A 24,590-nucleotide genomic window follows, 5' to 3' on the forward strand; every position below is an offset into this window, starting at 1 on the left:
GTTCTTATTCGACGACAATAGAACACATTTTGTTCAGACACTGCCATCCAGCGGTTAAATGAATAATGTCACCCCACGACTCTGAGGGAAAAAGCTGAATAGAAAGACTATCCATCCATCCATTTCTACCGCTTATTCCCTTTCGGGGTCGTGGGGGGCGCTGGTGCCTATCTCAGCTACAATCGGGCGGAAGGTGGGGTACACCCTGGACAAGTCGCCACCTCATCGCAGAGCCAACTAGTTTGGACAAAAACTGGAGTATGACGTTCTATATATATATATATATATATATATATATATATATATATATATATATATATATATATATATATATAGGACTGCAGGACCTTCGTATTGTGAGGCAGACGCACTAACCCCTCTTCCACCGTGAAGCCCATATATCCATCCATCCATCCCATCCATTTTCTACCGCTTATTCCCTTTCGGGGTCGCGGAGGGCGCTGGCGCCTATATATATATATATATATATATACATATATATATATATATATATATATATATATATATATATATATATATATATATATATATATATATATATATATATATATATATATATATGCGTGTATATATATATATATATATATACATATATATATATATAGGCGCCAGCGCCCTCCGCGACCCCGAAAGGGAATAAGCGGTAGAAAATGGATGGATGGATATATATATATATATATATATATGCGTGGCACAGTGGGAGAGTGGCCGTGTGCAACCCGAGGGTCCCTGGTTCGATTCCCACCTAGTACCAACCTCGTCATGTCTGTTGTGTCCTGAGCAAGACACTTCACCCTTGCTCCTGATGGGTGCTGGTTGGCGCCTTGCATGGCAGCTCCCTCCATCAGTGTGTGAATGTGTGTGTGAATGGGTAAATGTGGAAGTAGTGTCAAAGCGCTTTGAGTACCTTGAAGGTAGAAAAGCGCTATACAAGTACAACCCATTTATATATATATCCATCCATCCATTTTCCACCGCTTATTCCCTTTCGGGGTTGCGGGGGGCGCTGGCGCCTATATGAAATACTCGAGTTGATGAATTGTAGATATAAATATGCTCCTACCCTCTTAACCCCAACCACGCCTCCGCTCCACCCCCGACCACACCCCCCACCCCCCACCTCCCGAAATCTCAAGGTTGGCAAGTATGCCTAGGTGGGAAACGCACGGCCCACCACTGGTTGTAGGACAAGGACATTTTATTCATTTGGCAATATGCTTCACATAACCAAACCCAAAAAAATAATTTAAAAAAACATGGCATGAAACACATTTTAGTTGTCGAATAACGTAATTTTGATTGGAATAAAAAAAAGTACTTATATTTTATTACTCCAATATTCACAGTCTTAATCTTTGGTGGAATTTCCGCCCAATCTGAGGTAAATAAAATGTTCCATTTCCAACCAGATATCTGTTCTTGTTAATTATCACAAACCCACTAATAGCGGAGGTTTGCCAAAAATGTGGTCAAATAATACAAATGGCCCCCAGCCTCTCAGTGGAAAAAGTTCTGACTAAGCTGCAACCACACTGACAACCAAGCTAAATGGTCAGCTGCAATAACTATTCCCATATTGTTCATTCTAGCAAACTAGCAAACCAGTTCAACCAGACCTGTGGCAGCAGGCACGTGCAAATACACCACCCACACATTTTTTTTTTTCAACATTTTTTGCTTAGGTCATATTTGGCGGAAGTTGTATTTTTCCTTCCAGTAAGTAACTAGTCCAGCAATCCACATCAAAAACAATGTGTATTTACTGTGTGGTATAATAGGGTTATGACATCTAGTAGATAGGGGATTTGTTTCCCCCTTAATTATTCAATTTTTTTAATGTATATCTGCATGTCTTATTATCTGATTTTTATGTCACTGAACAATGTTTCAGCCTTCTTGCAAAAAAAGCTGTACAGTTAGAAGAACAAACAGTGAGCCCGTAAAACCACTTCTGTAAAAATTTAAATACACCATAATTACCATACAGAAATTAATACTCTTCAAAGCCGCACAAATACAAATCTCAACCCTCCTGGAGCACTCCTAAGAGCCGCAGCACCGCCCCTGACAAGCCCTGCATTGTACTGGGGACGTATGTGTCATAAGACCTCACTTATACACCTGTGTCTCATGTGTCAGCACTTATATACACACTCACACACACACAAAGACGCTGAACTTTGCAAAGACGTGATTTGGTAAGACCAATTCCATTACTTTCCAACATATTTGTATGGCTCCTCACAGTCAGAATTATTGTGAAAAATGGTGATAATTGAAAAATATCATCTTTAGGATTGAGTTAAAGCAAACGTACTTTTGCTGTGTGAGCCTGTTGTGTATCCCTGGCAAGATCATGTCTGTTGGGAAATTGTACAGTGGGGATCTGAACATGTGATGTACCTCATTAGGGCTTTTTGTCCTGCAATTAACAGCTTGTATGCGTAAACAAGGTGATTTAAGGTGATTAATCGCTTTTATTGTCTTTGGAATTGTTGTATATCGCCCACATTATTTGCATTATTTATACTGTGCTTTTTTTTATTTACCATTTGTGGTGTTTCACATTATTATTAAATAGTTCCTTTATTAACATCGTCAAACAATTATCATTGACCAACGTTATTTTGATTAATAATATATTGCATTAAGGTATTTTTATTTAAATCAATGCTTGTTTTAGTACTGAATGAAAGTGTGTACAGGATAATATGTCTGTATGTATGACGTAAGTATATTCATTATTCAATGCATTAAAAAGTTGCCGTAATTCCCTAAATTGCAGCAAAGTCGTTAATTAATTACCAGGTTGTTGGTTTAAATAATAATGCTTGGATTCCAATGGCAATATCTTGGAATTTACTATTTATTATTTGATCGAATTTGCCTTTTCCAGACTGAGAGACCTCGTTTTTATTTGTCAGGAATTTATCAAAGTTTTCTAACAAAATAAGAATCAATAATTATTATAATGAAATATGCTTTTAAATATTAGATAAATATCAATATATTGTGTACATACACTGCAGCAGTTAATTACTTACAATCAATTGACTATTTATTGATCCAATGCATTAAAGGAGGGGTCCCCAAACTACGGCCCACGGGCCAGATACGTCCCAAGTTAAAAAAATAATTTATTTAATTAGATTTTTTTTTTAAATTTTATTTAAATCATATTGCCTAAAAATGCCTTTTCTCAACGAAAATTTGACATCATTAGCGGCAAGTGTGCACTCTTTCAGTCAATTAGTATATATATATATATATACATATATATATATACATATATATATATATATATATATATATATATATATATATATATATATATATATATATATACACACACACACAAAAAACAGTGATATTTTCCTTTGTTTGTTTTTTATTGTAGTCACATGGTTAACATTTTGAAGACTTGTGTATGCGTGTGCTTGTTAATATATATATATATATATATATATATACACATACATATATATATATATATATATATATATATATATATATATATACATATATACATATATATATATATATATATATATATATATATATATATATACATGCCAGGGGCAAATTGTTCCAACCCAATGCAGCCCCCAGGTAGATAAGTTTGGGGACCCCTGCATTAAAGTGTGCAATTAATGTAATATTATTATTATTATTAATAACGTATTGAGACCTATAATATTTAAAGTTGTTAAATATCAATGTTTATGACTAAAGTCCTTTTAATAACGAGTGAATACATTTTACATGTGTATGTCTGCAGCTATCGATAATTTTAGTATTCGAGTAATCTATCGATAAGTTTGTTCGATTAATCGAATAATCGGATAGAGCACACTTTATAACCTCAGTGCGTATTTCACGGGAAATTGTTGACGATTTTTCTGCTTGCCTTAGCCTTCATTTTTAAAAAAAAATTTAATAAATGCATATGAACATCATTAAAATAGAAATTTTAACATGTGTGCATTAATTTTAAAAATATATATATAAACTCCGGTGCCACACAGATCACAGCACCCGCACACCACCGCTCTCATGTAAGCTCTATCCGAGCACACCATGCGGTCCGGATTTGATCCATTTGTATTAGTTACACTTATCAAAATATTAATAGAAGCATAAAAAGTTTTTTTCTAATCAAATTAAACAATTTAAATTATTATTTTTGCAGCCCCTATTACATGTACGTTAACGTACATTTAGGTTTTAGTGAAGAACCAAATTTGTAATTCCAGTCTTGAACTGAAAAGGGTTTGATCAACCCAGTTTTAAAAGTGATACTGTAGTACATACATAAGGAATGCAAAAAGGGATTAAAAAAGAACATGAACCTATTCAATGCTTTTCAACAAAGGTTCGGCTTTAGTAAACATCACAGACTGTGTTCATCAAGTTCCTGTTAGAACCAGCTTGAACAAACACTTGAGATTGCTATTGACTGGTCCACAAATAGATGAATGTTGCAATAGGGGCACGTTAAGAATTAGGGCAAAACTGCTGTACAGGGTGTCATTTACACATTTTTTCCTTTCTATTATTATATGTCTATGGATGTTCTCATGCATTCAGGTCATTGTATTTTCAGGGCAGTCAATCACAACTGGAGTTTGTCTTAGAAGACGTTTCGCCTTTCATCAATGTCGCCTTCATATGTAAATGCTCATAGACTTAAACTGGTCAGATCTAGTCTTGGACCTCGATTGGTCGGATCTAGTCATTAAGCTGGTGCCAAAACCCTAATGTAAATGTAAGGTAATACAAAACCCAAAACCAGGGAAGTTGGCACGTTGTGTAATTTGTAAATAGAAACTGTTGAACTTTGCGCCGAGAACAATCCAGATGGTTCGGTTCCTCTTTGTTCCGGAGGACACAACTTCCACAGTTTCCATAAACAATTTGCAATGTGGACTTGTAATACCACAGAACACTTTTCCACTTTGCATCAGTCCTGCTTCGATGAGCTCGGGCCCAGCGAAGCCGGTGGTGATTCTGGGTGTTGTCGATAAATGGCTTTTGCCTTGCATAGTAGAGTTTTAAATTGCATTAACGGGTGTGGCAACAAACTGTAATTACTGACAGTGGTTTTCTGAGCCCATGTGGTGATATCCTTCACACATTGATGTCGCTTTTTGATGTAGTACCGCCTGAGGGATCATAGGTCTGTAATATGTGCAGTGATTTCTCCAGATTCTCTGAACCTTTTGATGATATTACGGACCGTAGAAGGTGATATCCCTAAATTCCTTGCAATAGCTCGTTGAGAAATGTTGTTCGACAATTTGTTCACAGAGTGGTGACCCTCACCCCATCGTTGTTTGTGAATGACTGAGCTGCTTTTATACCCAATCATGGCACCCACCTGTTCCCAATTAGCCTGTTCAGCTGTGGGATGTTCCAAATAAGTGTTTAATGAACATTCGTCAACTTTTCCAGTCTTTTTTGCTACTTCTGCCAACTTTTTGAAACATGCTGCAGGCATCAAATTCCAAATTAGCTAAAATTTGCAAAAAATAACAACGTTTTCTAGTTCGAACGTTAAGTATCTTGTCTTTGCAGTCTATTCAATTCAATATAGGTTGAAAAGGATTTGCAAATTATTGTATTCTATTTTTATTTATGATTTACATAACGTGCCAAATTCACTGGTTTTGGGTTTTGTATAATAAAAAGAAAAGATGTCGCAATGCAAAAGAGCAACCCTTCTGTCAATGCCAACATTTGTTAAAATTGAATTTCCCCCTTATTGGCATTGAGGTATTGTGTGGCAAAACTATCGCTGTGGAACGAACACTAGCAGCCCGAAATCAGTCTTTGGACTGGAATCATGAATTTTGTCACTGAAAAGTGACCAAAAAAAAATGATATGACTGATGTGTACACTTGTACATCACCATGCAGTGGATCATCTTCTCTCGATATACAATCCTTAGGTATGCAGAGCCTGCTACAACTCCTAACAACGTCGCCCAATTAAGTCCACTATTACTTTAAATGTTATCCGATAGGAAATGTGCTGTCAAAATAACGTTTACATGAAATTAGGCGGATGTCACTAATGCTGGTTTCACGGTCACCTGAATGAAACTGATACGAAATTGTCGGTATTTTGATGTCATGTTAGTCAGGTGCCACCTCGCCCTAAACGCAGAGCCCGCGCTGCGTTTAGGGGCTTCGCTGTCAATGTGGGGCCCTGTTTTGTGTGAAGAAGCGCATGTCAAATGGAAATTATTGAATGAAAAGGCGCTTGTCATGCTTTTACTTTTTACAAACCCCGTTTCCATATGAGTTGGGAAATTGTGTTAGATGTAAATATAAACGGAATACAATGATTTGCAAATCCTTTTCAACCCATATTTAGTTGAATGCACTTCAAAGACGAGATATTTGTTCAAACTCATTAACTTGTTTTTTTTTTTTGCATATAATAATTAACTTAGAATTTCATGGCTGCAACACGTGCCAAAGTAGTTGGGAAAGGGCATGTTCACCACTGTGTTACATCAACTTTTCTTTTAACAAAACTCAATAAACGTTTGGGAACTGAGGAAACTAATTGTTGAAGCTTTGAACATGGAATTATTTCCCATTCTTGTTTTATGTAGAGCTTCAGTCGTTCAACAGTCCGGGGTCTCCGCTGTTGAATTTTAGGCTTCATAATGCGCCACACTTTTCTCAATGGGAGACAGGTCTGGACTGCAGGCGTGCAAGGAAAGTACCCACACTTTTTTTTTACGAATCCACGCTGTTGTAACACTTGTTTTGCTGAAATAAGCAGTGGAGTCCATGGTAACGTTGCTTGGATGACAACATATGTTGCTCCAAAAGCTGTATGGACCTTTCAGCATTAATGGTGCCTTCACAGATGTGTAAGTTACCCATGCCTTGGGCACTAATACACCCCAATACCATCACACATGCTGGCTTTTGAACTTTGCGCCTATAACAATCCGGATGGTTATTTTCCTCTTTGTTCTGGAGGACACCACGCCGTCTATTTCCAAATATTGTTAGAAATGTGGACTCGTCAGACCACAGAACACCTTTCCACTTTGCATCAGTCCATCTTAGGTGAGCTCGGGCCCAGCCAAGCCGGCGGCGTTTCAGGATATTGTTGATAAATGGGTTTGGTTTTGCATATTAGAGTTTTAACTTGCACTTACAGATGTAGCAACCAACTGCAGTTACTGACGGTGGTTTTATGAAGTGTTCCTGAGCCCATGTGATGATATCCTTTACACACTGATGTCGGTTTTTGATGGAGTACCGCCTGAGGGATCAAAAGTCCGTAATATCATCGTTTACGTGCAGTGATTTCTCCAGATTCTCTGAACTTTTTGATGATTTAATGGGCCGTAGATGGTAAAATCCCTAAATTCCTTGCAATAGCTCATTGGGAAATGTTGTTCTAAAACTAATCGACAATTTACTTAAAAAAGTGGTGACCCTCGCCCCATCCTTGTTTGTGAATTACTTAGCATTTCATGGGAGCTGCTTTTATACCCAATCATGGCACTCAACTGTTACCAATTAGACTGCACACCTGTGGGATGTTCCATATAAGTGTTTGATGAGCATTCCTCAACTTTATCAGTATTTATTGCCACCTTTCCCAACTTCTTTTTCACGTGTTGCTGGCATCAAATTCTAAAGTTAATGAATATTTGCCCAAAAAAAATGTTTATCAGTTTGAACATCAAATATGTTGTCTTTGTAGCATATTCAACTGAATACGGGTTGAAAAGGATTTGCAAATCCTAGTATTCCATTTATATTTACATCTAACACAATTTCCCAACTCATATGTAAACGGGATTTGTAGAATGTAAAGACAGATTTCTCGTCAAACTTCCAGTTTCTCTCGTGGCGTGAGTCACTCGTACTTGAAATTCTAAACACAAGATTGAAATCCATGTCGGAGATGAAATTTTGTAAAGTTTTTAAACTTATATTTTAATGATGTAAAAATTGTTAAATACGTCAAACTTCAGCATATCATGTTGTTCAAGGTGATATATCTTGCCGATTGTATTGTACCGTATGTCCCGGCAAGAAATCTGCGTTCAAAAGACTCCGGCTTATTAGTGATTCCTAGAGCTCAAAAAAAGTCTGCGGGCTATAGAGCGTTTTCCGTTCGGGCTCCAGTACTCTGGAATGCCCTCCCGGTAACAGTTCGAGATGCTACCTCAGTAGAAGCATTTAAGTCTCATCTTAAAACTCATCTGTATACTCTAGCCTTTAAATAGACCTCCTTTTTAGACCAGTTGATCTGCCGCTTCTTTTCTTTCTCCTATGCCCCCCCCTCCCTTGTGGAGGGGGTCCGGTCTGATGACCATGGATGAAGTACTGACTGTCCAGAGTCGAGACCCAGGATGGACTGCTCGTCGGGACCCAGGATGGACCGCTCGCCTGTATCGGTTGGGGACATCTCTACGCTGCTGATCCGCTTGAGATGGTTTCCTGTGGACGGGACTCTCACTGCTGTCTTGGAGCCACTATGGATTGAACTTTCACAGTATCATGTTAGACCCGCTCGACATCCATTGCTTTCGGTCCCCTAGAGGGGGGGGGTTGCCCACATCTGAGGTCCTCTCCAAGGTTTCTCATAGTCAGCATTGTCGCTGGCGTCCCACTGAATGTGAATTCTCCCTGCCCACTGGGTGTGAGTTTTCCTTGCCCTTTTGTGGGTTCTTCCGAGGATGTTGTAGTCGTAATGATTTGTGCAGTCCTTTGAGACATTTGTGATTTGGGGCTATATAAATAAACATTGATTGATATAGTTTATATAGTTGTGGGATACCCACGGTTTTAGCCTTTCAAAGCTCCTATTAGACCACCAATTTTTGACCACGGTATTTGTCAAATCCCAGTTACGGTCTCGACTGGAATCGCCCATGTTTGCATTCTATTCAGTTGTAAAAATGACACAGAAGGAGCATCTGTAACCGAAACGTTTCTAACTCCTGTTATATGTTGGAGGCTAACCAGTTGAGTCTTTTTGGAATGATTGAAAGGACAGAGTTGATAGGTGATGTTGCGGACCACTTTTTTTGTTCAGGGATGGTTTTCAACCTTGACATTGATGTTTCCCTTCATTCACCTTCCGTACCATCTGTCCTCCTTGTCCAGAATCTGTAAATGTGTGTTCTCTAAGGAGGGCTGTTTCTCCTTGAGGTGCAGGTAGACAGCTGAATTTTGGCCTGGAACATTTGCCTGTTTATGCTGTGCCATACATTGACCTAGTGGTTGGTTTGTTTCCCCAATGTATAAATCAGTGCATTCATTATTACACTGGACAGTATACACCAGATTATTTTTGTGAGTGTGGAGTGTCCAGTCTTTTGGATGCATTCGTCTTTCTCAGGGTGTTACCCAGTTTATAGTGCACTGGGGTGTTGTATTGGTTCAAGATTGGTTCATGTTCCTTCTCGAACTGAATATACTTTTCACAAACAACCACCTGGGTCAACCACAGGTTTTGAGGATTTCCCTCAAGTTCTTATGTTCTTTATCTGCCTGTGGGATTGTGGAACGTCACCCGCTCTGAGTGGTAGGGTTCTATTTATGCCCGATTTGTGTGGGTTGGTGGTGTGAGTCAAAAAATATCTAAAATGACTGATTTTGGGCAGGGAAGTGGTCATTCCACAGTGATCGTTTTGCTATCAAATACCTCAATGCTAACGAGGGAAAATTCCATTTTTAGCAAATGTTGATGGCATTGACAGAAGGGTTGCTCTTTTGCATTGCAATAGGGCAGAACCCGTCCATCCATTCATTTTCTACCACTTGGCCCTTTCGGGGTCGCGGGGGGTGCTCGAGCCTATCTCAGCTGCATCCGGGTGGAAGGTGGGCTACACCCTGGACAAGTGGCCACCTCATCACAGGGCCAACACCGATAGACAGACAACATTCACACTCAGAACTATATATATATATATATATATATATATATATATATATATATATATATATATATATATATATATATATGTATATATGTATATATGTATTAGGGCTGCGAATCTTTGTGTGTCCCACGATTTGATTCAATATCGATTCTTGGGGTCACGATTCGATTCAAAAATGTTTATTTTTTTTCAATTCAACACGATTCTCGATTCAAAAACAATTTTTTTCCAATTTAAAAGGATTCTGTATTCATTCAATACATAGGATTTCAGCAGGATCTACCCCAGTCTGCTGACATGCTAGCAGAGTAGTTGATTTTTTTTTAAAGTTTTTATAATTGTAAAGGACAATGTTTTATCAACTGATTGCAATAATGTAAATTTGTTTTAACTATTAAACGAACCAAAAATATGACTTATTTTATCTTTGTGAAAATATTGGACACAGTGTGTTGTCAAGTTTATGAGATGCCATGCAAGTGTAAGCCACTGTGACACTATTGTTCTTTTTTTTATTTTTATAAATGTCTAAGGATAATGTAAAGTAGGGATTTTTAATCACTGCTATGCTGAAATTATAACTAATATTGATACTGTTGTTGATATTTATTTTGTTCCACTACTTTTGGTTTGTTCTGTGTGGTGTTGTGTCTCCTCTCAATTGCTCTGTTTATTGCAGTTCTGAGTGTTGCTGGGTCAGGTTTGGTTTTGGAATTGGATTGCATTGTCATGGTATTGCTGTGTATTGTTGTGTTGAATTGATAAAAAAAAATAAAAATAAAAAATCGATTAAAAAAAAGAGAATCGATTCTGAATCGCACAACGTGAGAATCGCGATTCATATTTATATATATATATATATACATATATATATATATTAGGGGTGTGGTAAACCTCACTACCTGACAACCTGCAAAGCAGTGCTGGCTATTGGGTTGATAGTTCAGGCTTTGACGATCCAGATTTGAGTCCCGGATCGAACACAATGCAGGGACAGAACCAAATACAATATTCAAGTAGCCTGCTACATGGAAATGTTATTTAGAGTAAGTAGAGAGGTGATGAGATTGAGAAGCTGGTGACAACAAAATGTAATTGTTAAGCTCTATTTAGCAGAGAAATAAACCTTCATATTACACAGAAAAGATAAAAAACACATCATGTTCCCATGCTAACAAGTTGTATTTTGTTGTTTAAGAGTAGCATCAAGCTCTTTGTGTTCATTGTATAGACTTGGACAGTGTCGAATTTCAGCATTCTTCTCAGTGATGCAAAACAATATCTGAAACTCTTTGTGTCACAATATGATGAAGGTCACAGATTGTACTAGAGAAGTATCTGACTGGCCGCTCCCTGATTAGTATCGGCCGCGTCGCTCACATTACCAACTATCTTATGAGTTTAAACACAATCTAACTTTGATGAAACACAGACAGCATAAGCAGATGAGAATGGATTTACAGTAAATACACTTTATTGATCAGTATTCAAGTTTGATGTTGAGTGATTCATCTGACATCTCTGATATTCTCTCCAGAGATTTGCGCCCAGCCATCCTCATGAGAGCAGTGGCATCATGAAGTCACTCTATATTTTCCTGCTCCTCTACTTCCTGTGGGGCTGCGTTGGTAAGAGAAGATCAGCTTCTTTGTGATCGGTTGCTTTTCTGCTCAATAAACAGTGCAACCTCTGGGATTTGAGTTATTGGTTCAAATTTATACAGTTTCTCATAAAACCTCATGGAAATCATCTTTTTCAACCCTTTTTCAAAGTTATGTTTTAAGCAGCGTGTTAACATTTAAAATTATACATGTACAGCAGGGGTGTCCAAACTTTTTCCACAGAGGGCCGCACACGGAAAAATTTTGATACTTTTCATTTTCAAACCATAACAAAATATATGGATTTTTTTTTAATCCTTAGGGCTCCTGGGGAGCATAGAAGGTCTCAGTCACTAAAATGTTAAAAATAAGTCAAATTATTATTATTTTTTTTAATTTAATGCTTACAGTAAATCTCTATACCAACTTGAGGTTGATATAAAGTAAAACAAATACAGATTTATGCATTTTCTATCAAAGACAACTTTGTTTTTTATAATAAAACTGAAATATCCAGTTTCAGGAGAGTTCCTTTATTTAGCAATTAAAGCCCTCAAAGATCAATAATGCAGGACACCATTGATTTTAATTATTTGATATTTTTGAGTAATCACAGTGAAAAGTTAAATAAAATCCGACTAAATATATTTGAGATCCGAAAGGTTCCCCACTCATAAAGTGATACATTTTTATTAGTTTATTTTTTACTTTTAACACTTAAATTTCAAGATCAACTTCTGATATATCTAACGATTTGAAGTTTGAACTATTATTTTGTTTCGTTTTATGCTCTTTTGTCAAAACTTTGATGTTTTTATATGGCAACCACACAACACATGCAATATTTTTTCCACATAAAACATTTTAAAGTGATCATTTTTAAGTAATAATTCATTATAACACAGATTTTTTTGTCCTTTTTTTTTTTTGAGCAATGGAAAAAAAAGAAAATAAAGACAAAAGGAACGAAAAAACTGCCTGCATGGCAGCTTTGTGTCAACATTGGCACTTTTTCTCATTAGATTTCACCTCATTCCACTTTTTAAAATGTTTTATTTTTTATTTTTGCAATACTATCAATTTTGCAATTTTGCAGAATGTGTGGCAGGCCAGTAAACGATTAGCTCCGGGCCGCAAATGGCCCCCGGGCCGCACTTTGGACACCCCTGATGTATAGGAATACAAATAGAGACACTTTTGAGTGTACAGTATAAAAAATTATAATCGTTGATGGATCATAAGTCAAATATATAAAGTAAAACTTGATTTATGTAACTTTTATAATGTAGTTTTTCAATGTGTATGTTTGGGTGGATTCACTGAGACTGGTTTGGTGACTTAGACTCAAAGATTAATGCAACAATGCTGCTCTTTTACCTAGTGGGTAAACAATAGGATAAAAAACACAAAGAAATCGTGAAAAAGGATGTAGACTATGCTGACTTTGTGCTCACTCTATTGATGGCAACAAAAGTTTTAAATCTAACAGATTTAATCATGCAAACTGTACATTCGTACTTTTCCATGAATCCTTTCTTCGACTGAATGCACTGATTGATAATCACCTCATCGTGTATTTGTTTGTTTACCCTGAACAGTGCCATCAAGTCAACAAAGGTAAGATGAGAACTAATCCGTTGCATATTTTTTTGCATAATTAAAATTTTACGTCATCCTTTTTGTTTGTGTGTTCATTGCCGTGCAACACGGATGCAGAGATGAAACCTGCAACTCAACAGGAACCTGCTCCGTGAGTGAAGCAGAGCATTTTGCACTTATGAAACTGAGTGGGATTTTGTCTTTTGTGTTTTTTTCCCTTTCACTTGTTTCTTGATAGGACCAAAATCACTTCATACATACTGACCATCTGCTTTTTTTGGACAATCTATGTTAGTTTCATCTGTCTTTTTTGGTCAATGATGATGATTATTGTCTCCTAGGTACCAGATGCAGCGTCGGGCTTCCTCCAGTGCGTGGGCTTACCTGCATCAGATACCGGACGAGATCACTTGCAGAATGTGAAAGGAATGCTCGAAGCGGCAATGGACATGTTCACCTTCATGGTAGGCTGGAATGATCACACCCACAATCAAATATTTGGTACATGACTAAAGGAATGTTGTTGCAAAGTCTGACTTGACAGGTTCATTGTTCTTTACCGCGATTTCATAACATGGCACAGGCTAACAATTTATTTTGGTCATATGTTTGGTAGTTGAGGCTAACCAACAATGCCAAACAAAGAAACAAATGCAATATATTGGTCGGTTTGTTTTTTGTTTCCGAGGACTAGTCATTTTCATTTTAGTTGAATGGAATAAAAATGAAAATCCAACCATTTAGTTGATGGAGTTTCTACTTTTTGACATGAAAAAAGAAGAACACTTATTAAATTTTCAAAACGCTTTCTGTTTTTCAATTCCATTCATGAACAGTAAATTTAGTGACCCAAAGGACATTGTTCATTGTCAAAAAATGTTTCAAAATCCATTTCAAGATGCCAAGGTTGCCCAGAAGTTGATATCTGTAGACATTGACTTGTACGTAGGTCAACAGAGAAGAACACAATCAATCAATCAATCAATCAATCAACCAAAGTTCATTTATATGGCCTTTAATCACAAGTGTCTCAAAGGGCTGCACAAGCCACAACGACATCTTCGGCTCAGATCCCACATCAGGGCAAGAAAAAACTCAACCCAATGGATGTCAAGTGGACGTCCCGAACTGATGCAGGGATGAGTGGTCCACCCCGCGTCCTGACTTTGAACAGCTAGCTCCTCATCTGTGGTCACATGGTGGTTAAAGTGTCCGCCCTGAGATCGGTAGGTTGTGATTTCAAACCCCGGCCGAGTCATACCAAAGACTATAAAAATGGGACCCATTATACCTCCTTGCTTTGCAATCAGCATCAAGGGTTGGATTTGGGGGTTAAATCACCAAAAATGATTCCCGGGCGCGGCCACCCCTGCTGCTCACTGCTCCCCTCACTTCCCAGGGCGTGATCAAGAGTGATGGGTCAAATGCAGAGAAAAATTCGCCACACCTAGTGTGTGTGTGACAATCGTTGGTACTTTTAACTTTAACTAATTACCTCTTCACGCAGGAGAGGAGTCAGAGCAGAAGAGAGACAGCAGATCAACTGCTCTAAATAGAAAGGTCTATTTGAAGGCTAAAGTATACAAATGAGTTTTAAAATGGGACTTAAATGCTTCTACTGAGGTAGGAAGCAAAATGACTGATAGAGTGTAAATGAAGTTTAAGTTATGGGATGTATTTGGTCTGTGTACCTTCCATCCATCCATTTTGTAACACTTATTCCCTTCGGGTTCGCTGGAGCCTATCTCAGCTACAATCGGGCGGAAGGCGGGATACACCCAGGACAAGTCTCATGTACCTTTTGTTTATCCATCCATCCATCCATCCATCTATTTCCTACCGCTTATTCCCTTTGGGGTTGCGGGGGGCGCTGGTGCCAATCTCAGCTACAAGTCGCCACCTCATCACAGGGCCAACACAGATAGACAGACAACATTCACACTCACATTCACACACTAGGACCCATTTAGTGTTGCCAATCAACCTATCCCCAGGTGCATGTTTTTGGAAGTGGGAGGAAGCCGGAGTACCCGGAGGGAACCCACGCATTCTCAGGGAGAACATGCAAACTCCACACAGAAAGATCCCGAGCCCGGGATTGAACCCTGACTACTCAGGACCTTCGTATTGTGAGGCAAACGCACAAACCCCTCTTCCACCGTGAAACCCCCTTCCGTTCATTGTATTTCCAATTCTTTAATGCAAATCAAAAAACTAATTTCGGACCATTTTCTATATTTTCATTTCTGAAACAAAATTTGGACAACTATTTAATGACATTTTTTTAAAACGACAATAGGACTCCTGCTGAACAGAGATGTTACCGTTATGCTAAAAACATGCTAAACAAAGGAAAAGTTAATTTGTCATCACACAGATAACCAAGCATTTTGGCATTTATGATGTTTGTGTTTATCTGGAAAAATAAAAATCCATAAAAGGAAAACAGCACAAAATTAAATTTTTGGGCAATATTTGAATGAAAATCAACCCTTTTTTGTTTGTTTTAAAATCTGCCATACATAATAATAAAAAAAGGCCGTAATTTTGTTTTTGATTTGCATTTCAGAATTGGAAATAGAATGAACGGAAGGTAGATGCACCATATTTTTTTAAACCTAGCCAAACACCGATGCAGTACATTTTGTTTAACCTGCAAGCCAATGTCCACGGTTATCTACTGCCCGGTAAGCTTGTGTCTCAAATGGATACGCAAAAAATGAAAATGCCCTATATCCATTTTGTCCAATTTCCAATTGTGCATAAAATCAGAAATTTTAAAATGTATTTGTTATCTGTTTTGTTTTTTTATTTTGGGTATGAAAACAAATATTGGAAAAAACATTTAGCTATTTCTTGTTTTTATTGGTGGTTTAATTTTGAAAAATGAAAAAATGAACAGCTGGGAGGGGTTTCACGGTGGCAGAGGGGTTAGTGTGTCTGCCTCACAATACAAAGTTCCTGCAGTCCTGGGTTCAAAACCAGGCTCAGGATCTTTCTGTGTGGAGTTTGCATGTTCTCCCCGTGAATGCGTGGGTTCCCTCCGGGTACTCCGGCTTCCTCCCACTTCCAAAGACATGCACCTGGGGATAGGTTGATTGGCAACACTAAATGGTCCCTAGTGTGTGAATGTGAGTGTGAATGTTGTCTGTCTATCTGTGTTGGCCCTGCGATGAAGTGGCGACTTGTCCAGGGTGTGCTCCGCCTTCCGCCCGATTGTAGCTGAGATAGGCGCCAGCGCCCCCCGTGACCCCAAAAGGGAATAAGCGGTAGAAAATGGAAAATGGATGGAATAACTGGAAGGTACACAAACTGTCCGTGTCATTCTATTTCCAATTCTGAAACACAAATCAAAAAATAAAATTTGGCGGTTTTTTGAATTTTATTTTATATGGCAAATTTTAAAACAACAAAAAAGATACATTTTCATCAAAATATTGCCATAAAATTGGATTTTGTGCTGTTTTCCTTTTATGGATTTACATTTTTCCAGATGGACTCAAAAATCTAAAAAACATGTTCATCCAAAATGCTATCTCTGTGATGACAAATTTAACCGGGAGCAATATTTTTGCTTTTCCTTTGCGTTTAGCATGTTTTTAGCATAAGGGTAACATCTTTGTTCAGCAGGCGTCTTATTATATATAAGTAAACATTGATTGATATTGTCGTTTTAATACAATGTAATTAAGTAACGTTTGTTTCAGAAATGAAAATAGAAAAAAATGGTCCCAAATTTTTGGGGGGATTTGCATTTAAGAATTGGAAATAGAATGAATGGAACGTACACGGACCCCGAACCATACATGTTTGTCAATCAGCAAAATTCTCCCTGAAATTCAGTTGAAAATAACGACGATCAGTCGGAAAGACTCTGGAATATTCAGTTCAACATAGCAGCAAAACTTACAGAGTAGAGTCCCTTCTACTAAAACTAAATAGTAGCACTGATCATAAATAACACTTAGGTCACAGAGAAAGTAAAACTACTATATTTAGTCCAAAACACTAGAATGGAACTACAGAAGTGGTGTGCCAAACAATAAACCATGAAGGGAAAAAAGCAAAACCCAGACCCGAATTCTAACCTACCATTTTAACCCTTACAGAGCACTCTGGTAATACTTAAAACATTGGAAAACAAATTCAACAAATAATTGTTATATTATTTAAAAATGTTTGTTACCACTATAAAATACAGTTGCTTTCAATATATTTCATTACGGTATTTTCAGAACTACAAGTCAGATCTTTTTTCCCAAGCTTTGAACTCTGTGGGTCATTTTCAAAAATGCGGTTAATCCATGAATTTTTCTCCTAACGGATAATGTTATGGAATGGATTATCCAAAGAAATCAAACTGTTCAAACTCGAAGTGTTTACAAAGTGCAAGGTAGATGAATCCGTCAGAGTTAGTTGGTGACGAACCCCAAGATGCAGAGATGGAGGCAAGCATGGAGTGAGAAAACATGACTTAATAAAGATACTAAAACAAGAACAAACCAAAGGGGTACAACAAAAGCCGCGCACGAGGCGGATAACCAACTAAGAGAGCTAGCATGGGAGCTAGAAAATAAAAGGAGCTTAGCATGAAAGCTAGCAAAAACAAAAAGGGGCCTAGCGTGGAAGCTAGCGGGTAGCGAGCAAGAAAACAGAAGTCGTTACTTGTAGAATGAAAACAAAACAGAAGCAGGGAACAAAAGACAGTAAGCTACAAAAAGAAACCGAAATATAGCTTACCGCTACGCTGCAATCACACGACACGACAGGACAGGAATGACAATATGGAAGTAACATCGACAATAACCCAGCACTGACTGGATGGGAAGACAGGTCTAAATAGGAGCGGGCTGATTGACACCAGGTGTGGCCAGGTGCCAATCAGCCGCAGCTGAGGGGACACAGCAATCAGGGAAAAAGACAGGAAACAGATAAAATAAGAGCGCTGACAGGAACTAAAGACAGGAACTAAAGATAGGCAATACTACACACACACAGGAAAAACTAAAACACAAACAAACTGTCAGGCCAGGGGCAAGCCTGACAGAATCCTGATAAACATTTTGAACCTTATTTAAAAAAAGGACAACATCTTACTCATGTGATTAAATTATATTTGCCTAAATTTAGAACCACTTTAAAATCAATGTGCATTTCAGTGCGTGGAGTCAGTCTGTGGAACAACTTAGGGGACGAGTTAAAAACGTGTTCTAGCATGATTCAATTTAAAACACTGTTTAAAAAAGAAGTACTGAAGGAGTACGAGGAGGAAAGAGAGTGATGCCCTCAGCACAGAGCGATGGAAGACAGGTGTATGGTCGGAGAGTGTTTGGGCCCGTGTGTGTGTGTGTGTGTGTGTGTGTGTGTTTTGTCTCGTCTTGTCTTGTCTCATGGTATTGTTAGTGTACAGGAGTTTTTCTTGTTTTGTTTATAGAGTATTGTTTTTGTATTATATTGTTTATGTCAAATGTGGAATGAGTGAGAGGGGTTGGGCTATTATAAGCAGCTGCTTCATCCAACCCCTTTTCAAGCCTTGCATAAATATCTTCGCCAACATGTAAAAAAAACCAAAACTGTGTTTAGTTGTACTGTGCAGGTTTGAAATAAATATTTCAATTCAATTCAAATATGAATAAAGACATCAATTACTTTTCTGCTTTATCAGCTGTTTTACCGCCGTGCCAAAGGCACAATTTGGAGACAATAAAGGTATGTACATAAACATTTATAAATTTTTTCTATGTAAATATATCATAGAAAAAATTTGTAAATGTTTATGTACATACCTTTATTGTCTCCAAATTGTGCCTTTGGGGCTTCACGGTGGGAGAGGGGTTAGTGCGTCTGCCTCACAATACGAAGGTCCTGCAGTCCTGGGTTCAAATCCAGGCTCGGGATCTTTCTGTGTGGAGTTTGCATGTTCTCCCCGTGACTGCGTGGGTTCCCTTTGGGTACTCCGGCTTCCTCCCACTTCCAAAGACATGCACCTGGGGATAGGTTGATTGGCAACACTAAATGGTCCCTAGTGTGTGAATGTGAGTGTGAATGTTGTCTGTCTATCTGTGTTGGCCCTGCGATGAGGTGGCGACTTGTCCAGGGTGTACCCCGCCTTCCGCCCGATTGTAGCTGAGATAGGCGCCAGCGTCCCCCGCGACCCCGAAAGGGAATAAGCGGTAGAAAATGGATGGATGGATGGATACATATTTCATTTCACAACAACGTACCGGTTTATAACAGAAGCTTATAGTCCGATGCAACTAATTTAACTTTTTTCAAATTTCAAATTTATCTTGTGCGACTTTTTGTCCGGAAAATACGGTTTATATTTTTTTCCTGTGTGATCCTTTACCTGTGTTCTCTGATTGGCTGGTATAAATCACATGCTTCAGCTGCCTTACAGTGTGCATAATGTGTGAATAATGTCACCCAATATGCCTTACTCTTTTTTTCCGCCAACCTGCTTTCAACTTTATCATCATTTTGCAGAGGTCCAGTGCAGAAAGAGTGCCACTTTTCCACCTGCTGGCCAATATGACTTTGGACCCTGAAGCAGACCCCCTCCATAACGAGGCCCTGGTGAAGATGTGGCTGGAGGTCAAGATGAAACCATTGCTGAAATCCATAAACAGGCACATGCTGGCTTGTCTCAGCACCAAGAACTTCAGCTGCTCCGCCTACCAGACCGTGTATGTCGCCGTCCATGCTGCGACTCCTTCTTTCATGCCGACTGCCGTCTGAATCTTCTGCATTTTCTTGCAGCGTGAAGGAGCTCAGCCACCATTTCTCTGAGATGATTCCTGAGAGACAACAATGGGTCTACTCATTCTTCATGTACCCATTTCTGTCGGGAAATGGAGTAGCTGGTACAGTAATGACTTTTAGTTCATTTCTTTCAACTCTAAGCTGAAAGTCCAGACTTCCAACATGTTGATTGTTTTTATTTCTAATCCACCAGCATAAATCATTAAAATTCATTCTTCCGGCCGTTTCAAAAATTGCAGTAAAATGGTCGGCTCAACGGATTGTCCATCACTTAAACAGCAGGTCCCCTTCTCTCCACGCCATGCAGTTTGGTTTCAGATCCAAGCATTCCACCGAAATGGCTACATGCCTCCTTACTGAGATAATACAATTATTTCTTGATAAGGGTGGAGTCTTAGGGGTGGTGTTTTTGGACCTCAGGAAAGCATTTAATACAGTAAATCATTCTGTTCTTCTTACCAAGCTCTCAAAATGTAACTTCTCTCAAAATGCTGTGAGCTGGATTGAATCATATCTGCATGATCAAACACAACCTGTATCAGGATAGAATAGGATAGGATAGGTCTTTATTGTCATTGTACAAGTACAACGTAACTGTTTTCAGCACAAACCCGTTCAAAATTAGACAAACAAACAGTGTACAGGGTAACAGAACAGGAACGCTGATGGGTCTCCACAAAGCGTCCCGTAAAAGATGGGGAAAGAGGTAAAACGCTGGGGAAAGATGAGTAAACAAATACAATGTAGACTGGGCTCTTAAGGGGGCCCAGTCTGGAGTGGGGAAAAAAAAATCCAGAGCAAAGCACGTATACATATTAAATACATCTCGAGATATCTAGCAACAGAGGGAAGGGAGTGTCAGTATTAGTATCAGTGTATCAGAGTATCAGTTAACAACTGTCGATCTGATTGTCTAAGGCAGGGGTGCCCACACTTTTTCTGCAGGCGAGCTACTTTTCAATTGACCAACTCGAGGGGATCTACCTCATTTATATACATCATTTATATTTATTTATTTATGAAAGAGACATTTTTGTAAACAAGTTAAATGTGTTTAATGATAATACAAGCATGTGTAACACATATAGATGTCTTTCTTTCACGAAGACAAGAATATAAGTTGGTGTATTACCTGATTCTGATGACTTGCATTGATTGGAATCAGACAGTAATGATGATAACGCCCACATTTTCAAATGGAGGAGAAAAAAAGTTGTCCTTTCTGTACAATACCACATGAAAGTGGTTGGTTTATGGCATCTAATTCATCCAGCTTCCATACACTTTACAAGAAAAACATTGGCGCCAAATTCCGTAGCACGGCTTTATCATAACCCTAACCCTCTAGCCCTCACCCTAACCCTAAACAAATAACTCTAAATTAAGTCTTTATTACTTACAATATGTTCCCCTCGTGTCCAAATAACTCTAAAATAAGTATTTGTTACTTAGAACAGTGGTTCTCAAATGGGGGTACGCGTACCCCTGGGGGTATTTGAAGGTATGCCAAGGGGTACGTGAGATTTTTCAAAAATATTCTAAAAATAGCAACAATTCAAAACTCTTTTATAAATATATTTATTGAATAATACTTCAACAAAATATGAATGTAAGTTCATAAACTGTGAAAAGAAATACAACAATGCAATATTCAGTGTTGACAGCTAGATTTTTTGTGGACATGTTCCATAAATATTGATGTTAAAGAGTTCTTTTTTTGTGAATAAATGTTTAGAATGAAGTTGATGAATCCAGATGGATCTCTATTACAATCCCCAAAGAGGGCACTTTAAGTTGATGATTACTTCTATGTGTATAAATCTTTATTTATAACATAATCACTTGTTTATTTTTCAACAAGTTTTTAGTTATTTTTATAAATTTTTTTCCAAATAGTTCAAGAAAGACCACTACAAATGAGCAATATTTTGCACTGTTATACAATTTAATAAATCAGAAACTGATGACATAGTGCTGTATTTTACTTCTTTGTTTTTGTTTTACAACTAAAAATGCTTTGCTCTAAATAGGGGGTACTTGAATTAAAAAAATGTTCACAGGGGGTACATCACTGAAAAAAGGTTGAGAACCACTGACTTAGAATATGTTCCCCATACTAAAGTGTTACCAAAAACATATAAATTTGTCTTGAATTTGAAAAAAAAAAAAAAAACATTTTATTTTTCACTAAAGAAGGTTTCAGTGAATGCGCATATGAAACTGGTGGGGTTCGGTACCTCCAGCAAGGTCAAGAACCACTAAATTTGTTATTTTCGTTTTTTTCATTATCTGAGCCTGAACAATGTTTTATTTTGAAAAGTTTTTTTTTATTTTGAAAAATGACCGGATTCTCTCGGTGATATCTTGATCACCTGAGCGCCAAAATTGAACACAGCTAGCAAAATGAGTAAAAAACCGACGTCTTTGGAAAGTTTCCTTGCGAAGGGGAAAGGCACAGCGAAGAGAGAGAAGAACAGCCTAAGACTTCCAGCAAAAAGAAAGCTTTTAATAGACGGTACGAGGAGCCGTACTTTAATTGAAATATGGATTTATCACAACAGGTGAACAAGCCCGCTCTGCATAATATGCAGCAACAAGAGGCGATTTCAGCCACTTAATGACAGCGAAAACATTAAAGACACTTGAATGACGGCGAAATCATTAAAGGCTCACAATTTTGAATCCATCCACAAGTAAGGAAAACTTGGATTATTCACTTTGTTACGTACTTTTTTATGCCGAAAGAGGCGATTTCCGGTCATTACAGCCGAGTTTTTTTTATTTTATTTTTATTTTATTTATAAATTTCAACAATTACAAACAGTAAGTCAAACAACATTATGAAAACAGTACAAAACAGCGCCAGGGGTTTGTAAATTCAAAATAAAAATAGAATACAAAAATCTTCTTCCGCTTATCCGAGGTCGGGTCGCGGGGGCAACAGCCTAAGCAGGGAAACCCAGACTTCCCTCTCCCCAGCCACTTCGTTTAGCTCTTCCCGGGGGATCCCGAGGCGTTCCCAGGCCAGCCAGGAGACATAGTCTTCCCAACGTGTCCTGGGTCTTCCCCGTGGCCTCCTACCGGTTGGACGTGCCCTAAACACCTCCCTACGGAGGCGTTCGGGTGGCATCCTGAGCAGATGCCCGAACCACCTCATCTGGCTCCTCTCCATGTGGAGGAGCAGCGGCTTCACTTTGAGTTCCTCCCGGATGGCAGAGCTTCTCACCCTATCTCTAAGAGAGAGACCCACCACCCGGCAGAAGAAGCTCATTTTGGCCGCTTGTACCCGTGATCTTGTCTTTTTGGTCATAACCCAAAGCTCATGACCATAGGTGAGGATGGGAATGTAGATCGACCAGGAAATTGAGAGCTTTGCCTTCCGGTTCAGCTCCTTCTTCACCACAATAGCGTCCGCATTACTGAAGACGCCGCACCGATCCGCCTGTCGACCTCACGATCCACTCTTCCCTCACTCGTGAACAAGACTCCGAGGTACTTAACGTCCTCCACTTGGGGCAAGAGTACACAGTGGATTCACGTTTATTATTTTTTCAAAACAATCAACACCATCGCCCATCATTAATTAATAAATTAATAAATATTTCCATCATGCCTCCGTGGTTTAATTTCACATTTTTGGGACTTATGCAGATGCCAAATACACAAAAGCAGGTATCACAAACAATTGGTTTTGCATTACAGGTTACCTTTTAAAGGCAGATTTTTTTCATCAGTTTTTGTTGCCTTTCCATGCAGGTTGTGTTCATCCAAACGAAAGCAGTGAAGACTGGCTGTTGAAGAATTTTGGTGCCTTCAGTGTTATGGCCAGAATGAACGACCTCTCAACAATTAACATCATCTTCGATGGCGTGAGTCCTGTTGTCTGTCCTCTCGCTTTTGGTTGACTTATTCCCATCCTTCATGCCTCCATCTCTTTTCTGCACACAGCTGGAAGTTCTTAACCTGCTGTCCCCGCAGCAGAAGGCCGAGCTGCTTTTAAGGCCCGAGGTGGGAGGTTTGAGCAACGGCTCTCTTCACCTCGTATTCCACAGTTTGATGGCAGATGGCCCACTAGGGAACTATGGAGGAAACCACAACCGGACCGGGCCCGGACATTCTTATTCTCCCCCGCCCACTGACAGCCCATATTTACCAGCATCCCCTCACAACAGCCTGGGAGAGGTGTGCTCTACTACGGTCTCGCACTGCTACTCCCAATAAAACTGTTTGTTTGCATAACTGTTGATGCTCTCCCACCACCAGGTGATCACAGGCATCATGACGGCTGTCAAACCCATCGGCAGCTTCGTTCATGATTTTGTGTGGTTCACCAAACAGGTACAAACATTCATTCATTATGATTGTAGCTAGGGCTGTGAATCTTTGGGTGTCCCACGACTCAATTCAAAATCGATTTTTTTTTCAATTCAACACGATTCTTGATTCAAAACCGATTTTTTTTCCAATTTAAAAGGATTCTCTATTTATTCAATATAGAGGATTTCAGCAGAATCTACCGTAGTCTGCTGACATGCAAGCAGAGTAGTAGATTTTTGTAAAAAGCTTTTATAATTGTAAAGGACAATGTTTTATCAACTGATTGCAATAATGTAAATGTGTTTTAACTATTAAAGGAACCAAAAATATGACTTATTTTATCTTTGTGAAAACATTGGACACAGTG

The 24,590-nt window shown here is 38.5% G+C and overlaps 1 protein-coding gene across 2 annotated transcripts in view; it reads left to right on the top strand.

Moving 5' to 3' along the window:
- The first annotated feature begins 2,102 nt into the window (after positions 1-2,102).
- Positions 2,103-24,590, top strand: part of LOC133538652 (uncharacterized) — a 103,279-nt gene continuing 80,791 nt past the window's right edge. The window contains exons 1-10 of one of the 2 annotated variants that reach the window (XM_061880336.1): positions 2,103-2,219; positions 11,482-11,572; positions 13,144-13,162; positions 13,262-13,295; positions 13,486-13,608; positions 19,631-19,830; positions 19,904-20,007; positions 23,663-23,775; positions 23,855-24,088; positions 24,170-24,244. In XM_061880336.1, coding sequence (XP_061736320.1) covers positions 11,521-11,572; positions 13,144-13,162; positions 13,262-13,295; positions 13,486-13,608; positions 19,631-19,830; positions 19,904-20,007; positions 23,663-23,775; positions 23,855-24,088; positions 24,170-24,244 — 954 coding nt within the window. In that variant the 5' untranslated portion in view covers positions 2,103-2,219; positions 11,482-11,520. Of the gene's footprint in view, positions 2,220-11,481; positions 11,573-13,143; positions 13,163-13,254; positions 13,296-13,485; positions 13,609-19,630; positions 19,831-19,903; positions 20,008-23,662; positions 23,776-23,854; positions 24,089-24,169; positions 24,245-24,590 lie in introns of both variants that reach the window. The other variant, XM_061880335.1, reaches the window with a different exon arrangement.

This window comes from Nerophis ophidion, linkage group LG20 (genome assembly GCF_033978795.1).
Source record: "Nerophis ophidion isolate RoL-2023_Sa linkage group LG20, RoL_Noph_v1.0, whole genome shotgun sequence".
NCBI lineage: Eukaryota > Metazoa > Chordata > Actinopteri > Syngnathiformes > Syngnathidae > Nerophis > Nerophis ophidion.